This window comes from Felis catus, chromosome E2 (assembly GCF_018350175.1).
Source record: "Felis catus isolate Fca126 chromosome E2, F.catus_Fca126_mat1.0, whole genome shotgun sequence".
In the NCBI taxonomy this organism is placed as follows: domain Eukaryota; kingdom Metazoa; phylum Chordata; class Mammalia; order Carnivora; family Felidae; genus Felis; species Felis catus.
The window spans coordinates 11,676,093-11,694,470 of NC_058382.1; the positions used below are offsets into that span (position 1 = coordinate 11,676,093).

An 18,378-nucleotide genomic window follows, 5' to 3' on the forward strand; every position below is an offset into this window, starting at 1 on the left:
TGTGAAACTGTGAGTGAATAAATCTGGTGTTTTAAGCCACTAAATTTGTGGTGTTTGTGACAGTGGTGACAGGAAATGAATGCAACCCCTGAGTGATACGTAAGTGACACATCCACAGAGTCAAAACACAAACACTGCATGGCGGCCGGGGCGGGGGGAGGGCTCCGGGATCACGGAGTAAAAAAAAAAAAAAGGGGCACGTGAGGTAAGCAGCCACACGGAGTCACACGATGACCACAGGTTTCGACGTTACAAACACTCACCAGCGCCACACGCACACAGGCCCGGACACCATCAGTCCCGTGACAGTCAGCCGTGATACCACAGGGGCACACAAGCCTCAGAAGCCCGCCCATCTGCAGACCCCCAGGGTCACTACGGAATCCAAAAAGGTCCCCCGGAAAGACGTCACACCCTGTGTCATGCCCAGAAAACAGTGGCGCAGTGACAGGGCACAACGAACGCACCAGAAATCCCAGAGTCACCGCACCTGTCATCATCGGTCGGAGACGGACGCGGTCACCCATGGAGTCTGCGGGTTTGGCGGCCCCGCGTGCAAGAGGCCCAGCCAAGCCGGGTATGGTACAAAAATAGTTTATTACAAAAGAAATCTAACCAAAATGCCTAATAATTTACATTGTTATCAGTGCCTGGCTACAGCCCACCTGCCCCTCCTCATCCATCTGGGTAGAGGGGGGGAGGGGAGTGGCGATTCCCTGGTTCCACCAGCTCTGGGAGAGGAGAAGGAATTTGGGCGGAACTCAAGGCAGGGGCCTGGTACCAGAGGATAAAAGGTTTGTAAGAGTCCTGGGTCGGGGGCACGGGGCGCGAAGATATCTTTGCTCGGAAGAGGGGGCTTATGGGTACATGCTTGTGCCTCTGTGCAAATCCTGGTCCTGAAGATTGGGGGGGGGCAGAGTGAGGTTTTCACAGTTTCCAGGAGGCTTGACCCCAACAGGGCAGGGAGGTCGCTCCGCGTGAGTCTGAGATCTGCCCCCCCATCCCTCTCAGCTGTCTCCTGGAGCTGAAGAGGGGGGCACCGGCCGGCCAGGGGCTCGGAGGACCCCAGCGAAGGTCAGGAAGGCAGGTGGAGATGAGGGAGGAAGGAAGAAATTGGGGGGAGCCATGGGGAATCCAGGTGGGTCCTTGGGGGGAGACTGGGAGGGCGAGGAGGAGGGTGATGCAGAAAGGAGACCTGGGGGAAGAAGAAGGGTGGGCGCGGTGAGAGACCAGCTCTAACGAGAAGGGGTCCGGACCACCCTGGGTGTCTGGGGAGGGAGAGGGGTCTAGAAGGTTCTGCGAGGGTAGAGACAGGAGCCTGAAAGATTCTTAGAGGGCAGAGACAAGGGCCTGGATGGTTCTGGGGGAGGAGAGGCGAAGGGCTTGGGGTCCTGGATGGTTGTGGGGAGTGGGAGGAGGGGTGGGGCCTGGATGGCTGGTGGGGGGAGGAACTGGAGGCCTGGATGGTTGGTGGGGGGAGGGGCTGGGGGCCTGGATGGTTCGTGGGGGGGAGAGGCTGGGGACCTGGATGGCTGGTGGGGGGAGGAACTGGAGGCCTGGATGGCTGGTGGGGGGAGGAACTGGAGGCCTGGATGGTTGGTGGGGGGAGGGGCTGGGGGCCTGGATGGTTCGTGGGGGGGAGAGGCTGGGGACCTGGATGGCTGGTGGGGGGAGGAACTGGAGGCCTGGATGGTTGGTGGGGGTAGGGGCTGGGGACCTGGATGGCTGGTGGGGGGAGGGGCTGGGAGCCTGAATGGTTGGTAGGGGGAGGGGCTGGGGACCTGGATGGCTGGTGGGGGGAGGGGCTGGGGACCTGGATGGGTGGTGGGGGGAGGGGCCGGGAGCCTGGATGGCTGTGCGAGGAGAGACTGGGAGGTTGGCGCTGCGGAGCTAGGTTCTCACCATTGGAGCTGAGGAGGCTACTGCTCTCAGGGGAGGTGGTGGCACTGCGGTCCGGCGAGGGCTCCGGCTGTGATGCAGGAGCGGGCCTGGTCGCCTTCCCCCTCAGGATGTCGATGACCTGTAGGAAGACCTGGGTCACCACCAGGCTCCTCCAGCCCACGCTGCTCTCCCTCTCTCCAGTCTCGGCGTGCGCGGTCGGCTCCGTGCCTCAGTGTCCCCTGTCCGAGCTCGCTCCCACGGACCCACAGGCAGTCCCGCTCCCCAGCGCGAACGGGCACAGACACGCGCGCGCACTCCGATGTCCCATCCGCGCGGACCGGCGCTCGGGCACAGGCCCTCCCAGCGCGGACACTCACCCGGCGGCTGCGCGCCACCATGAGCGGCGTGTCGTTGTGGCAGTTCTTGAGGCCACTGTCGGCGCCGCTGCGGACCAGCGTGCGCACGAGCGGGAGGAGCCCGCGGCCAGACGCGGAATGCAGCGCCGAGCTGCCCGAGTACATCTGCGCGTTCACGTTGGCGCCGTGCTGCGGGGCGGGAGCCGAGGGTCAGGCCCGCCGCGGCGGCCCGGCGGGACCCGGGCCCGGGCGGCGGGTGGGGCGGGGCCACAGGAGGGGCGGGGCCGGGATGGGGTCCGAGCGCGGGGCTGGGGTCTGAGGCTGGGCTCCCCACCCCTCCGCCCGGACCGAGGCCAGGACCCGGGCGGGACCAGATCCTGGGTGAGGTGACGGAAGGGTGGAAACCAGAACCCAGGGCGGGTCAGAGCGGGACTGGGCGGACGGGCTGAACCAGCCGGAGCAGGACTCCGCCGCCCGGCCGGAGTAGGGGCGGAGTCCGAGAAACGAAGGGTCCAGAATCCAGGCGGGGCGGAAGGACCGCCCGGGGAAAGGGTCAAAACCGGCAGGCGGGGTGAGCAAGGCCGCCGCTGCACCGGGCCCGGCTCGGGTGGGGGCGGGGGAGGAAAGGGAGAAGGTCCGGGACCAGAGGGCAGCCTGGAGGGGTGAGGTCATAGACAAATGGAGGCCTAGAAGGGCGAGACAGCGTTGGAAGCGGAGTACGAGAGGGAACCGGACCTGGAAGGCAGGGTGGATGCCAGGGACGGGGGACGCGGGTGGGGGCGACTGCTGGGCTGGTACTGGAGGAGAGGGTGGGCGAGCGGCCAAGGGCGAGGGCAGTACCCACCTGCAGCAGGAGCTGCACCATGCTCAGGCTGTTGTTTTCCACTGCGTGGATGAGTGGGGAGCGGCCGCTTTTAATGTCCTGCAGAAGGGAGGGAAGGTCTCGGAGTCGCTCCAAGCTCTGCCCAATCAGCCGGCGGCCAGCATCCCAGCCGCCGGGTCTGGCGTCTCAATCCCCTTAGATACTTCAAGCCCCGCCCCCACCCCCCGCTCGCGCGGCGTCCCACGGAAGCCCCGCCCCCTTGGGGGGTCCCGCCCCGGCTCCTCTTGGCCCCGCCTCCGGCCCGCGCCTGCTCACCACCGCATCGATGTCTGCGCCTCGCTCCAGCAAGAGCAGCACGGCTTCGGGGCACTCCATGTTCACCGCCACGTGTAAGGCGGTGAGCCCTGAGGTACAGGAAGACTCAGTGTAAACCTGGGTTTGGGGGCCCTTGGACTTCAGGTCTTGCCAGACAGTCCCACTCGGCGCCGGGGTAGGTGCTCACCGTCGTAATTGCGGGCCTCTAGGTCCACGGTGCCCGGGGCTGCGCTGTCCAGCAGGGCCCGGAGGCAGGTCGGGCTGCGGTGCTCACACGCCAGGTGGGCTGCTGTCTGGCCATGTCGGTCCAGTGCCATGGGGCTGGCACCGGCCATCACGAGGAGCCGGACCACAGATGGCAGTGTGGTGATCACAGCCAGGTGTAGCGGTGTCTGGGGGAACAGAGACTGTGAGGGACCTGTGCCCTGCCCTGCGTCCCAGTCCTGTCTCTCAGAATTTCCGAGTCCTGATCCCCAGCTCCAGTCTCACTCAGGAACCAGAAACCTGGAGTCCATCCTCCCTCAGACTCAAGAGCCACGGCCCCCAGCTCCTCCCGTCCCAGGATTCAGGAGTCCGGACCCTCGGCCCGCTCTTCCATCGGATCCAGGCCCCCGGGCTCACCTGTCGTAGGTTGTTGTAGATATCCAGCTCCCGGCCCCCATGCTGGAAGAGGTTGACAAGCCGATGCACAGCAGGCAGATTGCCCTGCACCACGGCAATGTGGAGTGGCCTGGGGGCGGGGGAGGGGATCACAAGCGTTAGGGGCTGGTTACCTCTCGCCCCCATAAAATTAGTGGTGCGAACTCCAACATGTGCCGGGGACTTTGGAGGAACATCCAGAATCCAGGCACTTCTGACCCTCACTCCCTCCATCCTGGTTCAGCCACCATCGCCTCCCTCCTGCACGGTTCCCTCCTCACTGGCCTCCCTGCTTCAACCCCGGCTCTACCGTCTGTCCCCCCCACAGCAGCCCGAGAGCCCTTTTTGCAACTTAAATCAGATCAAGCCCCTTCTCTGCTCAGGACCCTCCGATTAAAGGCCAGACAGGCCTTGTGGGGGCTTGTCTCCCCCTTCTTCTACCCTTTTGGCTTCTCCTCCGTCTTCACTCTGCTTGACTTTCTTGCTGTTCCTTGAACAAGACAAGCACGCTTGCCTCCCAGGGCCCTGACCCTGGCTGTTCCCTGAAACAGTGGTCCCCCAGATACCTGCAAGACTTGCTCCCCTCATTTGGGCCTCTGCTAAAATGGTATGGCTACGACTCCCTCCCCTTCCCCCTGCCCCTGCTTACTTTTCCTCCACATCATCATCTGACATTGTACAGTTTACTTGTTTCCTGTCTGAATCTCCCCCGCTAGAATGTCAACTCCACCAGGGCAGGGCGCTCTGTCTGCTTTGGTCACGGCCCAGCGCCCAGGACAGCTGCCCGGTGCTGAGCCCCGCACACATGTACCTGATAAATGAACCCATCGCAGTGATCTCTGGCCAGCCTGGAAGCTGGGGAGCCTGTTCCCACCTCTCTCCGGCCCCGGCTTGCTCATGTGTGAAATGCGCGGGGATGAGGCAGGTGCCATCGAGTTCCCTCCACCAGTGGTGACTTGCACGCCACATGCAGAGCATTTATTTGGAGGAGTGTTTGTCCAAAGGGGAGGTGGGATGTAGGGGGATGGAGTCATTGTTCTGGACGCTGGGCCGCACGCATAACCCAGATCCCTCCTTCCAGACTGAAGGACTCATTCCCTTAGCTTATGGGAAGGTCGTGAGCTATCAGCTGTCTCTGGGAATTACCCTCTGCTGAAAAGAAGTGCTTGCCCGGGTCATGAGCGGGGGCAGCCGCCATCCACTGGCATCCCGTGACTGGGCGCTGCTGGCACAGAGGGCCTAGCCTCTGGCGCCATGTCTAAAGGCCATTCCAGCTGCAGCGTTCCCTGTGAGACAGCTCAGCCCCCCTGAGGCGACACAGCAGCCCAACTTCTGTGCAGTCCTGCTTCCTTCATCCCCCCAGGCATTGATCTGGAGAGTATGTCCCAGTAAACTCCATGCGCCTTCCCACAGCCCCCAACCTGGAAGAGTCATTTAGAGTTGAGGGCAATCTGGGATGATGGGGTGTGTGTGTGTGTGTGTGTGTGTGTGTGTAGGGGGGACCATTAGCACTAAGGGTACAAGGTTAACTGTATATACACAGGCCACACAGCCTTCTTAAAGCCCATTTACTAGAGCAACGAGTTTCTCACCCATCACTGCCTCTTACTAACAACCCAAGCTGCCGGTGAGCATTGGCTCCCCCCATGGAAATGTGTTTCCAGAATCCATACTTTATTGGTTTTTTTTTTAATTAAAAAAAATTTTTTAATGTTTATTTTTGACCGAGAGCGTGCCCAAGTGGGGGAGGGGCAGAGGGAGACTACGAAGCAGGCTCCAGGCTCCAAGCTGTAAGCACCAAAGCCTGACGTGGGGGCTTGAACCCACCAACCCCGGGGAATCATGACCTGAGCCGAAGTCTGACGCTTAGCCCACTGAGCCACCCAGGCGCCCCTAATTTTTAAGTTTTTAAAATCAGAACCCTACGCGGGGCTTGAACTCACGACCCTGAGATGAGATCAAGAGCTGGATGCTAAACCATGGAACCAGGGATGGCGGCTTTGGGGGCTGAGTAGACCAGGGTTGGAAGTTGGGGGCAACCCTCCCTCACTGCAGGTGCTAGAGCAAAGTCACGTGGCCCTCCCGTTTTCTCCCCCATAAAGTATAGCCCACAATAGCGCCCACGTCCCAAGAGCAGCTCTGCAGGTGAAACGCTGAACCTGGATCCTGAACCTGGTGAAACGCCGAATTTAAAAGGAAAATGTTGGGGGAGGGGCCGGGCCGGGCCTGGGCCGGGGTGAGGGTGGAGGGGCGGAGAAGGGCTCCCTTGGCTCCCTTCATCTCCCAGGAAGCCCGGCCTGCGTCCCCCTCGGGGCGGGCAGGGTTAAGTGAGGGCAGAGGGAGCGAATGATTTCAGAGAAACCGTCCAGGCCCGAGTTCCCATAAACGCGCGGGCTGCAGGGGGTGGGGCGGGGCTGGAGGAAGTGGGGACGGGAGGGGCGGCCCAGCCCTCGGACTTCCAGTAACAGGTCTGCTGGGCGGGGCTCCGCTTCCTGCTCCCGGGGGAGGGAAGCCTCCCGCCGGGGATCTACCCCGGCCACCCCCCCTCCCCCGGCACCCCCCCCTTCCATCCTCGCCTGGGGGGTGGGGCAGGAGGGAGGCCAACCAAAGAGACCAAGCTTCCCTGGAGGGAAGGACCCCAAGTCTTGCAGCCTAGGGGCGCGTCTCGAACTCCACCCTTCAGGGCTCAGACTCCAGCTGCCTCCCTGTCCCCCATATCCCGGCATCCACCCCTCAGCTCTCTTAGGACCCGGTAGGTAATACGGTGCCCTAACTCTTTGCGGATACCAGCTTCCCCAGTGCCTGGGAGTGATCGATCCCCAAGTTGCCCTCTACCCTGTTGCTTAACCCCTCAGAGGAATACAGTACTCCGACCTCCCCTCTCTCTTGGAGACCCAGAGTTCTAGCTCCCCGGCGCCTGACCTCTTGAGGGTCCAGATGCCCTGAGATCGTTGCTCTCTTGAGTCCCTAGAGGTCCAGCCTCCCAACCAAGCTTTGCTGCTCTGGGGAACCAGACTTAGCGTGTCCCCCTCCCCCGCTCCCAGGCTAGCCAGCTGTCCATTCCGGTAATGTCTTGGCCCCAGCGGAAGGGGTTAAGGTTAGCTTGAACGCCAGGAGGGGGAGGCTGCGAGTGAGTGACGGGTGCTGACGTGGGGGAGGCAGAGCAGCTGGGCTGCGGTCAAGTTCTGCGGGAAGGGATTTCCCCCAGCAGGCAGCTGAGGAAGAAGTGTTTGCTTTGGAGGGGAGGGGGGGGGAGGAGAGCGGGGGAGGGCGGGAGGGGTGCGGGCCTTGAGACTGGGGTGCCAGGTCTTCTGTGTTCACAGGCTGCAAACAAATCACCCCCGGGGGGCAGATACAAATTAAATCTATTTCACAGATGACCCCAGAGGTACCCAGAGTGGGAGGGAACTAGTTGTGTTCAGCCTTTTAGGGATCAGGCACTTTCTCCTGCTTGGACTCACAGAGTGGCCCACAACCAGCTGGGAAGCTCTGTTAGAACATCCACTCCCAGGTGCTGAGGACCTACTGTGTGCCTGGCCTTGTTCTATGCTCTAGATGTAGGTACACCATTACGCCGAGTCTTAATCTGGATGGGTACTACAGGAGCCCTCCATTTTCCAGGAGGGGAAACTGAGGCTCGGGGATGTGCAGTCGCCTCCCTGGCCAGCGTTGGCGGTCCCCCTTTTTCTGCAGAAGTAAGCCTGTCCATTCCGTCCCTACCTCTCATTTCCAGTCCCCAAACCAATGCCCAGATAAGCGCTTTATAAAAGTCATCTCACGCCTGCCTCACAGACTCTCACACACTTAGAGTTCTTGTTTTTATAGGGGGAAACTCAGGCGGGGGGGGGGGGGTAGAAAGTGGCCAGCGGAAGTTCCAACCTAGGTAGGTAAATAAGAATCGTGATGTTCAGGTGTGTGGTGAGCACAGCGCTAAACCATCCTGCGCAGGGGTTCTCAGTAGCCTCAAGGGCAAGTTCTCCAAGCTGGAGGCAATCAACTATCGGATCTGTGAAATCAGTTTAAGGGATCGGCAAATTAATTGAATGGCCTACGGCCGTGAGATCAGGAAACACACTAGAATAGAAAATACAAAGTAGATCCCATCTAGCAAGGGTGACTTGTTTTGTTCTGCGCAATTTTTATTTCAAGCTTGTCTGTGTGTACATGTGCTGGGCTGAACATAAGGTAATAATAATATGAATTAATACTTACTGAGCATTTCTAACCGACCAGGCTCCGTGCTAAGAGCTTCACGTGCATAATTCATACGACAAGTCAATCAATGAAATGTCTTTCTCGCGGTTGGATTTTTTTTTTTAAAGAATTTTTGGGTGTATTTTTTTTATTTAGGGGCGCCTGGGTGGCTCAGTCTGTTAAGTGTCTGACTCTTGATTTTGGCTCTGGTCATGATCTCACGGTTAAGTGGGATAGAACCCCGAGTCAGGCTGCATGTGACAGCAAGCACCCTGCTTGGGATTCTCTCTCTCCCTCTTTCTCTCTTTGCCCCTTCCCCGCTCATGCTTGCGTGCTCACACTCTCTCTCTCTCAAAATAAAGGATTAAAATTTAAAAAACCCAATTATTTTATTTATTTAAAGTAATCTCAAACGTGGGGCTTGAACTCACAACCCCGAGATCAAGAGTTGCACGCTCTACCAGGCGCCCCTCTCCTGTTTGCATTTTGATAAATATGTTGATGCCCCCTGCTTCAAAAACAGTCCTAGGTTGTAAGTGCTGTCAGACTGCCCATTTTTCAGAAGAGGAGACTGAGGCACGGCGGGGGCGGGGAGGGGCAGGGGGGAAAGCCTTGCTCCAAGTCACAGCCAGCAGTGGAGACAGGATTCTAACTCAGGTAGAGGTAATTCAGAAGCCCATGTGTTGTGGTGGGTGAGGTGGGGGGTAGGGCTGACTCCCCCCATTAATGGGGGGCTTTACTCACGTGTCTCCGTCCTCATCTGCACGGGTGGCCACGGCGATGTCAGCCGATAGGGGATGTTCCACGGAGCACACCATGGGGTACAGGGGTGTAGGCACGTTCAGGAGAGGAAAGAGGGAGCCCATGGTCGGGGTCGGGTACAGGGGCAGTAGAGGTCCTGGACAGAGGAAAGGACATGGGTGGTGAGGCCAAGTCAGCAGACCCTCAACCCACCCCTACCTCCAGGCCTTCACCCCTCCTGTGTCACCTGTCCTTCTTACCAGGTCCCTTTTGCTGAGAGGCCCAAGACAACCTGGCCTTGTACATCCATCTTCTGGCTCTGGCAACTTCCTCCGCCTTCACCATTCCCCCTGAGCCCTGGTCACGGTCATTGTCACTTACCTCTTCGTGCCTCTGACCTCCATCTCTTACTAGGCAGAGTCCCTTAAGGACGGGACTGAACCCCATCATCACTCAGCAGGGGACCCCAGGGCCTGTTTGCTGGGTGAATTTGTGGCTGAGGGAGGTAAGAATAGGTGTAGGGTGTGGGGTGACTGTGTAGAGAGTTGGGGAGAAAGGGGGTCAGAAGGAGAGAGGAATGGCGTCAGAAGCCAAATACGGCAGCAAAGACATATCCACCCACCACACAGATGGGGAAAACTGAGGCCTGGGTTCTCATCCAGGGAATGGGGAAAGGGGAGGAGGCAGCGGCAGGCCTCCTGATGCACAAGCTGAGGCTCTCTAAGTGCTGTACTCCGATGGGGTGGAAGGTGCAGGAACGGGGCCAAAATCTGGGGGCACTAGGCATGGGCTCTCTGCAGCTTTTGGGGTCACTCGGGGATGGTAAGGTGGTAGCAGATGCCCCTTCCTTGAGATCAGGGATGGAGAGAATGATGTTTGGCCTTCTTTATCATCTCCTGATCCTTGGGGGCCCCCCATCCCTGCGCCCCCAAGTCTTCGTATCTCCGGTGCCAGCTCTTGGTGCCCTGAAGCCTTTTGCCTGGAGACCCCTGAATTCTTCATCCTGGCCCTAAGTCCTCCAGTCCCAGAACTCCCCAGTGCTGGCCCGCATTCCTAGAACCCTAGAACCCTCAGTCCCCAGGCCTTGACTTTGTGACCCCCCTGACCCTGTGACTTCAGATGAGCCCCTGATCCGTCCTGTGTGACTGTACCTAACTGGGTGCCCAGAGCCCCGGATCTCTGTCCCGCTGGCTCCCCAGGACCCCCTTCCCTTCCGTCCAGACATCGACTCGGATGCTTCAGACTCCCAGTCTGTTCTCCTGGGTTCCTGAGGTTCTGATGTCCTGACATCCCCACTATCTGTCTTCTTAGAACCCCAGTCGCTGTTTCCCTGACTGCCTTTCACACCACGGATCTGGATGCCAGGAACCCCAGTTTCTTGCGCCCAAGTGCTGATTCTGCAAACCCTAGATATCTGGGTTCTAACGAGCTTGTAACTCTGTTCTTGGGACTGTGGGCTCTGTCCGCTTGATTCCCTGAGACCCCTATCTATGCTGCTGGGCACTGTCCCCTGGGTCCCCATATCTATGGCTTTCGGATGCTGAGCTCTGTCCCCCAGAGCCCCCTGAACAGCCGGTGTTCTGGGACCCCCATATCTGTGTCCCAAGGCACTGCTCCCTGATGCTTCCACAGTGGTGTCCCTGGAACTTCAGGCTCTGCCCCCTCTCAGCTCCCCAGAAACCCCATATCGGTGTCCTTGGGACCTTGGATTCTGTCCCCCCCCCCCCCCCCGTTTCTCAGCTCCCTGGGACCCCCTGTATGTGCTTCCTGAACTCAGTTCCCTGGCTCTGGTGACCGTCTGCCCCGTCAGACCCCGATCTGGCCAGGACCCGTGGGAGCCACTCACCCTGGTAGTAAAGCGCCTCTGGCCGGGCCAGTCCGTGGGGGGCCGCGGGGACCGCCGGGGAGTCGGAGCCGCCGCCTAGGGGATCCGGGGTGACAACGGGGCCCGCGGCGCCGCGGGGGGCGGCGGGTTCCGGGGAGGGCGCGCGCAGCGGGCGCTTGCGGAGCGGCAGCGCGGCGCCGGGGGGCCCGGCGGCCTTGGGCCGGGTGCGCAGGTCCACGGGCCCCTCGTCCATGGCCCCCGCGGGGCATCGGGGCATGGGGCCGCCGGGGACGGCGGCCGAGCGGGCGGCCGGAGCGCGGCTCGGCTCGGCTGCACGGGAGGGTGGCTGCGCCGGGCGCCGGGACTTCCCCTGCCGCCGGCTGAACTGAAGGGACTTTTGTCGGCCGGGGCGGTGCCGGTCGCCCGCCTCCCCGCCCCCGGCCCCCCCCCCCCCCGCCCCCGGGGCCACCCGTCCGCCCCAGGGGTTTCCTGGACCCGCCGCCGCTCCCGCCGCCCCGCGGTGCAGCCCGCCGAGCGTCCCGCCCGCGCCGCCGCGCCCCGCGCCCGCCCCTCTCCCGACCCCGCGGCGCCCCCGGCGGCTGGGCCTCGGTGGGGGGCGGGGAGGGGGGAGGGGGCGGGGTCAGGGCCTGGGGGTCCCCACCCCTACGGCTGCCTGCCTCTCTCAGTCGCTGTCTCAGTGCTTTGGTGTCTCTGGCTAATTGTCTCTATCTCTGCGTCTCTGAGTCTCTAACTCTGTCTCGTCTGACTCTCCGATCTGGAGAGTCTTTCTGGGCCTGGGTGTCTCTCTCTCTCTCCCCCGTCCCTCTATCTCGACCTTTGCGTCTTTCTCTGTTCTCACCGCCTCTGTCTCTATTTATTGTCTCTGTGTCTCTCACCATCTCTGTCTCGCACTCGGCCTCTTCCCTAGGGAGGCATGCCAAGCGGCCCCGGGCTCCCTAGGGCGCGGGTTCGAGTCCCGACTCCCACTTCCTCGCCCGGTGACCTTGACCAGGCACTTCCTTTCTCTGAGCCGTTTCCTCCTTTGCGGGAGCAGAAAGACGCACCCAGGTCAGGGGCTGCCCTCGGCGGGCGCCCGGGCGCTGTCCCTCTGCCAGCCCTGTCCCCATCCCTGCCTCCTCCATGTGTCCCAGCCGAGGGTCTGAACTTCGCTGGGGGTGGGGGGCGGTGCGGAAGGGCACAGGGAAACAGCGAGTGTCTCTCTCTCCGCGGGATCCCTGCACACTCAGCTCGAGCTTCTGGGCAAAGAGTTGGTGAGAGACCAAGGAAGAGAGACACAGAGAGATAGCAAGAGACGCGGAGACACAAGACCAGAGTCGGGGCGGCCGCGGCCTGGGCCCGGGGGCGGCGGGGTGCTAGTCCGGCCACCCCTTCTCCCCCACCTCCCCCTCCCGCCCGGGCGGGGTTGGTGGGTGGGGAACAGGCCGGGCGGGTTGGGGGCATGACTCAGAGGCGGGCTGGAGCTAGTGGGCGGGGAGGGGCAGAGGCGGGCCTTTTCCGGGTCCCCGCCCCTGCCTCCCTTCTCTCCGCCCCGGGGAGGGGCCCCAGCGGCGCGGGGCTTTCCCGGATTTCCCTTGAGGCGGGGCTGTCGCTGGGGTTGAGTCCGGGTCACTGAGTTACGGGAGGCCAAGGGGGAGGCTTTGGGGATCGGGGGCGGGGGGCAGAGGGATGGCGGCTGCACCCCGGATCCGTCCGGGAGGCACGCAGGTCCCCCTGGCTCTCTCGTGTCTCGCCCTGTCTCTGCAACTCTGTCCCTGCATCCCTGGCCCTCGGCTCCCTGTCTCCGGCCCCACCCCCTGTCTCTTTTTGTCTCCCGATCTCTGTCTGTGTCTCTGTCTCCCTGGCGGCGTCTCTCTGCGACCCTGAAAGTGGGTGTGGGTCCCCGTCCCCAGGAAGGGACTTTGCCCACGACTCTGGCCCCACCCCGGTGGATCGTTAACCAGGGATGTGGGGAGCAGCTGTGGAGAGAGAGAAGCCTCACCCCTTCCCCCTTCTCTCCTTTCTGCCTCTCTCTGGGTGGCCCCCAAGCCCCCTTAGCCCCTGTAATGGGGAAACATTTGGGGGCAAGGCCTGGGTCCAGTCCCACCTCCACCATTTGCTCCCTGTGGGACCTCAGGCGAATCCTCTTGTCTTGAGACTCGGTTTGGTCTTCTGGCAAATGGGACTGATGTCAACCCCCTGCCTCCTCGTGTCGGGGGAGCTTCGCCCAGGGCAGGAAACGAAGGAATTAGGCTGGAGAGTCTGGGTGCTGCCGTTCCCATCCAGACAGCCCTCCCTCACCTGGGGAGGAGCACAGCCCTGCTGTACAAAAGGGGAAGTTGAGCCTCCGAGGGGGCGGGTTTTGTCAAGGTGGTGACCCTAGGAGGTTGAAATGGAAGGACACCCAAGTTCCTCCTCCTCTCAGCCTCCCTAGGGCAGATAGAGCGATGGCTTTGGGCCCAGACGGGCCTGGGGGGGGGTGGTGGTGAGGGGGGTTATGCATTTGGCCCAGAAGGGGGTTTGGAGGGGCTGAGAGAGAAAGAGTGCTGGGGGGGTCTGAGTCTGAGGATGGATGACGGGTAAAAGTCTGAGGGAGGAGGACCTAAAGGAGGAAGACAGGTCTGAGAGAAGTAAATGGTCTAAGAGAGGGGGAGAAGGGAGAGAGAATCGGTCTGAGGGAGGAGGTGAGGGTCTGAGGGAGAGGATGAATGTCTGAGGGAGGAGGTGAGGCTCTGAGGGAGGGGAAGAAGGTCTGAAGGAGGAGGCACTGTCTGAGGAAGTCTGAGAAGGACCAAGTGAGGAAAGCAGCTCAGAGGGAGGAGGAGAGAGCTGGCTGGCGCGGGGCGGGGGGTGGGGGGTGGGTTGTGATGGAGGAAGAGGTTTGAGGGTGAGGACATGAGGGTCTGAGGACAGAGAGCATGGTCTGAGGGAGGAGGAGCAGTTTGAGGAGGGCCTCCTTGGGCCAGAGGGAAGAGAGGAGTGCTTGGGACCAAGCAGCGACTGAGGGAAGGGAAGAGAAGGGAGGCCTGGAGTCAGCCCCGCCCTGCAGCTGTCTAATTTCCCAGAATCTTCTACTGCTCAGGAAAGTCCCAGCTCCCACAGCCGCCTCCCTCCAGTGTCGGGAATGGAGGATGCGGAACCAGGACGGCTGCCCCCTCCTTTCCCCCCTGGCTCCCAGCACCCCAGGCTGGGAGGACTAGGGTCTCCCCTCTCTGCGCTTGAGCTCCGGAGGTCCCCTGCCGGCAGGGGGCAGCCCCTGGATGAGTCCCAGAAAGTTCCCAGAGAGAGCCCGGAAGTCCTGCATGGTGTCTAACCACTTTCCCTCACGCGGGCTGCCTTTTGTATCTGTGCAGATCTTTTCTTCCCTCCCACTACTCCTTCCCTTCTACCCCTACCCCCAGGGAAGGAAGGGCTGAGCCCATCCAAGGTCCCGAGAAGGAAACAAAGGCCTAGCTGGAAGGCTGTGGGCCTTGGGGCACTTTCTTGCTCTTGGGGGCCTTCCAAGAGGGGAGGATAGTGCTTGTTAGAGACTAGATTCCCATTGGCTTAATTCCTGGGCCTTTTCCTGTCCCAAGTTTTGCTCCCAACTGAGGCCCGAGCTTCTGTTTTCATCAGCTGTGTGGCTTCCAGGCCATTACTGAACTTCGTGGAGCCTCAACTTCCCCACCTATCAGACAGACTAAATCGAGACCCTAATGCTTCCGTCCTCTAGGGCCCGATGGATAGGAAGTGCTAAAGGCAGTGTGGCTGCAATTATTACGATCCCTATTATAACCACAGGAACAACAGTGATAATTATTCCTATCCAGGAACCTAAAGTTTCAACAGCTGGGCCCATTTCATTGAGGAAATTGGGACCCAACATGCTGGGCCTGGGAGATATGGGTTCGAGGCCCGGTTCTGCCATGTGTCAGCTGTGTGTGACTTTGGATAGGTCGCTTTCCCTCTCTGTGCCTTTGTTGGTGACTTGACTGTTGGGGATCATAACAGCTCCTGCCTCACAGGGTTGCAGAGCAGCTTGAGACCACGTGTACAGCATGAATAACTGAATGAATGAATGAATGAATGAACGGTGTCCCTTCTTGCCTCCATATTGCCTGCCTTAACTCATCGGGCCAGGCCTTCCCTGTAACCCTCTCCGCCCCGAGATAAAGCAAGATGGGCCCATTCGCCGTGGGCTGAACTCCCATGAAGAATTGGCCCACGCAATCCTCTTGACGTCTCGTGAGGAAATCCAGCTGAAACTCCCATTTTAGAGATGCAACAGAGGAGCGGAGTCCCTGCTCAGGGTCATCAAGATTTTGTGCCAGGTCTCGGTGTCCCCTGCACCCGGGCTGCTGGGGCAATCGGTCCCCGAGACCACAGGCCTTCCCCCTCCTGTCTAACTCCAGACCCCTATCCCCTAAGAAGGGAATGGCTCAGGAGGGGAAAACTCAGGCACAAAGAGGCAAAGTCACGGCCAGAGATTAGCAGGGCTACAGTCGGTCTGCAGGCTCCGGGCACAGGGAGGGTCGAGCTGATGGAGGCAAGGTCGCGTCGCAGCAGGAAGGTCTAGATTGAGATTGAAGAGAGGGTTCCGGGAAAGGGAGCAGATTGCACAGAGGAGAACAGACCTGAGCCTGGAGCTGGGGGGCCCTGCCCAAGGTCACGCAGCTTTGGGCTGGGATTCCACCCTGGGTTTGCAGACTGCCCTGCTCCCTGAGGCTGCCCTTCCCCCCACCCCCCAGGAGTGATTACAGGCCAGCTTCCTGCAGCATGGCCTGTACCTCCGGGTTCCTCCCCACCCTGGGGCCTTGGCAGCTTCTGGAACCCCTGGCACCAAGCAGGATCGGCCCTTCTGGGGCCTTGGCCAAGACTTGATCTTCCCCTTTCTCCCTCTTGCCGGGTCTGCACGCACGACGCTGAGTCAGAGGATTGCGACATCCTCTCCTCGGGCTTTGAGACCAGACATCCTCTGCCCCGTGCACTGCCTCTATCGGGCCAAGGTGATGCGGTGGGAGACATCTACGGATATTGGCATCTGCCCTGGGTGGGGTTGGGCCACCTCAGAGGGATCCCAGTGAGGCAATGGTAGACAGACGGTAGGCGGCGTAACGCTGGGCCTCAATGTCCTCATCCGTAAATGGGGCTCCCTGTCCAATTGGCTTCGAATCCCAGCTCTGCCGCTTACCAGCTGCGTGACCTTGGGCAAGTGCCTTATCCCCTCTGAGCCTCAGTTTCCTCATCTATAAAATGGGGACGAAACCCAGCGAACGCCTCATGGGGTGGTTGTGAGGGCCAAAGGAGTTAGCAGTGCGTCGACCCAAGCTGGCGAGGAGTCAGTTCTCGGGAAATGGAAGGTAGTATTTTTCAACGATTGCTATTATTAATACAGATATGGGAGTGGCAGAGGCTGCCTGGACCTCTCAAGAAAAGACATGCGGCGTGGCTGCCCCGCGTGCAGATGGCTGGCTGAGAGCCTCCCACAGTTGGTTCCTTCAAGTTCTGCCTCAGCTTGCCAGTCGGGGACACTAGCTCCTGGCAGCGTCTGGCCATTGACTGAGCCAGGCAAGGTAGGGGATTCTGGCCATTTCTGCTACTCTGGGCTTCCTCTGTGTGCAACCTTTGCTGCAGGGGCTCCCCCTTGGGCTGACATGGTGGCCTGATCGTTCCTCCCCGCCCCCCCCCCACCTCCCAATCCCGCTTCCCCCTTCCCTTTCTCACGGACCGCTCTCGGTAACTTTTTGCCCTCCTGATTCTAGGCACCTCCTTTCTGGAAGACCGGATCCGTGCCGATGGGCTTTGGAGTCAGACAACTGGAGCACGAGTGTTGTCTCTGCCTGGGTGGCTTCGGAGCGGCATCTGATCTCTCCGAGCCTCAGTTTCCCCCTCTGAGTCACGGGAACGGTAACGTGACGGCTGAGAGGCTCCAGTGAGTCAGCAACGAAGCCCTTAGCACACTTACCTGGCACCCATACGTCACCCTCATCCATCGGGAGGGAGACAAATCTGGGCCTATTTTCTACTCTGCCGGTTTCTGGCCTCTGAGCCTGGTCTGTAAGGTGGGGATGGACCCTGTCCTTCCCCGAGTAGGGCGCCCTGAGTCAGGTGCGGAAAGCCCCGGCCAAGCCTGGCACACCAGAAGCTCGATAGCCGGGTGGTGTCATTAGGGCCACTGCCTTGAGGGGCTGAGCCGGCCAAGTCATCTGAGGAACAGGTGAGCAGGGAGCTGTAGGGCAGGCATGTCTCACCCCCATGGGGCCCTGGTCTTGGGCTGACCAACCAAGGGAAGTCCCAGGGCTGGGAAACCGTGGCGTCCTCCTGTAGGAGCTCCCTGATTCTGGGATACACCACAGAGGTGGGGAGGAGGGAGGAGGAAGCCCCCTGCCTTGCTCATTCAGTGGGCAAGAAGGGAGGGAGAATGTACGAGAAAAAAAAAAAAAAAAAGTCGGTCTCCCTCGTCAGACTAGAGCAGACCTCCTCCATCAGACTGGGAGGTCCCTGGGGTGGGGATAGGTTCCCCTTCAGTGTAGGAGTTCCTTGTGCTTTTGAGTTGCGTTCTCCCTCCTCCATCAGATCAGGATCTCCCTCAGAAGGGGGCGTGTGTCACTTGTCCACGGATTAGATTATCTCTAAGAGTGAGTGATGCCTCCCCTATCAGACTGGGAATTTTCCCCGGGGGGGGGGGGGTGTCTGGGGCATGCCTCTCTGGGGACTGGGAGGTCGCTCGAGATGAGGCGACATGTTCCCCTCGTCTGTCTAAGGACATCGGTTCTCAATTGAGGGGGGCAATTTTGCCCCCTTCGGGGGACATCCAGATGAGTATTAGACTAGAGCTTCCTGAAGATGGTGGGCATGCCTCCGCCATCGTTCTAAAGTTCCCTGAGCGTGAGTCTGGGTCCTGCCTCCTCCATCGGACTGTTGTGCTGAGTTGTGGAGCTTGAATTGGCCGTTGTATGGGGAGCCCTGTGAGGGTGAGATTAATCTTATCCCCAGCATTAAATGGGAAGTTTGGATTACTCAGGAGGGAGCTGTTGCCTGTCTCCTCCATCAGATTAGTGCTTGCTTCCAGAGCCCTGAGTCGGGGAAGTCTCTCTCTCCCGTCAACCCAGCCACTCCCTGAGACGGGACAAGCCTCCCCCAGTTGGAGTCCCCGCCACTTTGCAAACGCACTCCCCAGGGCACAGCACAGAACCCATCCCGGAGGAAGGGACAACACCTTCCCTGGAGAGCCAGCCTTTTTTCCTGGAAGTTGGCATGTCCCCAGCCCGAGGCCACAACCACTGCTGCGGCCACCAGGGCCTAAAAATACAGATGTAAAAGTTCCCTGGGCTCCTGGGAACGCCGAGGTCACACCAGGCTCTTCCTCATTTGAGCCAGAGCCACAGCGAACTGTCCTCTCCTGTGCCCCAACTATCGTCCCAGCGGGAGCCACCCCTGCCCTCCAGCCCCCTTCCCAGGAGAGTGAGGACCAGGGCGGGGGGTCTCCACCACCAGACTTTGTGGAGTCGGGTCGCCAGCCGGAAGCAACGCCTGGCACCGCTTCTCAGCTCTGCAACTCTGGGCAGGCCGTTTGCGCATCTGGAAGGCGTGAGGCCGCACCCGTGGATTGCCTGGCCCTGGGCTGG

The 18,378-nt window shown here is 60.7% G+C and overlaps 1 protein-coding gene and 1 long non-coding RNA gene across 3 annotated transcripts; one reads left to right on the forward strand and one right to left on the reverse strand.

The window, feature by feature from the left end:
• Positions 1-578: 578 nt before the first annotated feature.
• BCL3 (BCL3 transcription coactivator) lies at positions 579-11,157 on the reverse strand. Of its 2 annotated transcripts, none has more exons than XM_023245186.2 (9): positions 10,796-11,157; positions 8,953-9,106; positions 3,997-4,105; positions 3,563-3,767; positions 3,376-3,464; positions 3,082-3,159; positions 2,259-2,426; positions 1,903-2,020; positions 579-1,195 (listed from the first exon to the last, which is right to left on the reverse strand). In XM_023245186.2, exons 1-9 carry the CDS (start codon positions 11,049-11,051, stop codon positions 1,008-1,010), a joined length of 1,365 nt encoding a protein of 454 aa, XP_023100954.2. In that variant the 5' UTR covers positions 11,052-11,157; the 3' UTR covers positions 579-1,007. The 2 variants fall into 2 exon arrangements, with proteins under 2 accessions (XP_023100954.2, XP_044902025.1); XM_045046090.1 differs by lacking the exon at positions 10,796-11,157 and adding an exon at positions 9,210-10,617.
• A 104-nt stretch (positions 11,158-11,261) lies between these two features.
• On the forward strand, positions 11,262-17,769 carry LOC123382266. The gene is made up of 3 exons (XR_006590382.1): positions 11,262-15,756; positions 16,146-16,323; positions 16,513-17,769. It is a non-coding gene; the product is annotated as an uncharacterized LOC123382266 (long non-coding RNA).
• The last annotated feature ends 609 nt before the right edge of the window (positions 17,770-18,378 follow it).

Bases quoted from the DNA above. Each gene is read 5' to 3' on its own strand.
- BCL3 (XM_023245186.2), bottom strand. From the start codon at position 11,051: ATGCCCCGATGCCCCGCGGGGGCCATGGACGAGGGGCCCGTGGACCTG. The intron at 3,768-3,996 runs GTGAGCCCGGGG...CTGTTCCCCCAG, and splicing joins TCTACAACAACCTACGACAG to ACACCGCTACACCTGGCTGT. The intron at 1,196-1,902 runs GTGAGAACCTAG...TTCTTCCCCCAG, and splicing joins TAGCCTCCTCAGCTCCAATG to GTCTCCTTTCTGCATCACCC.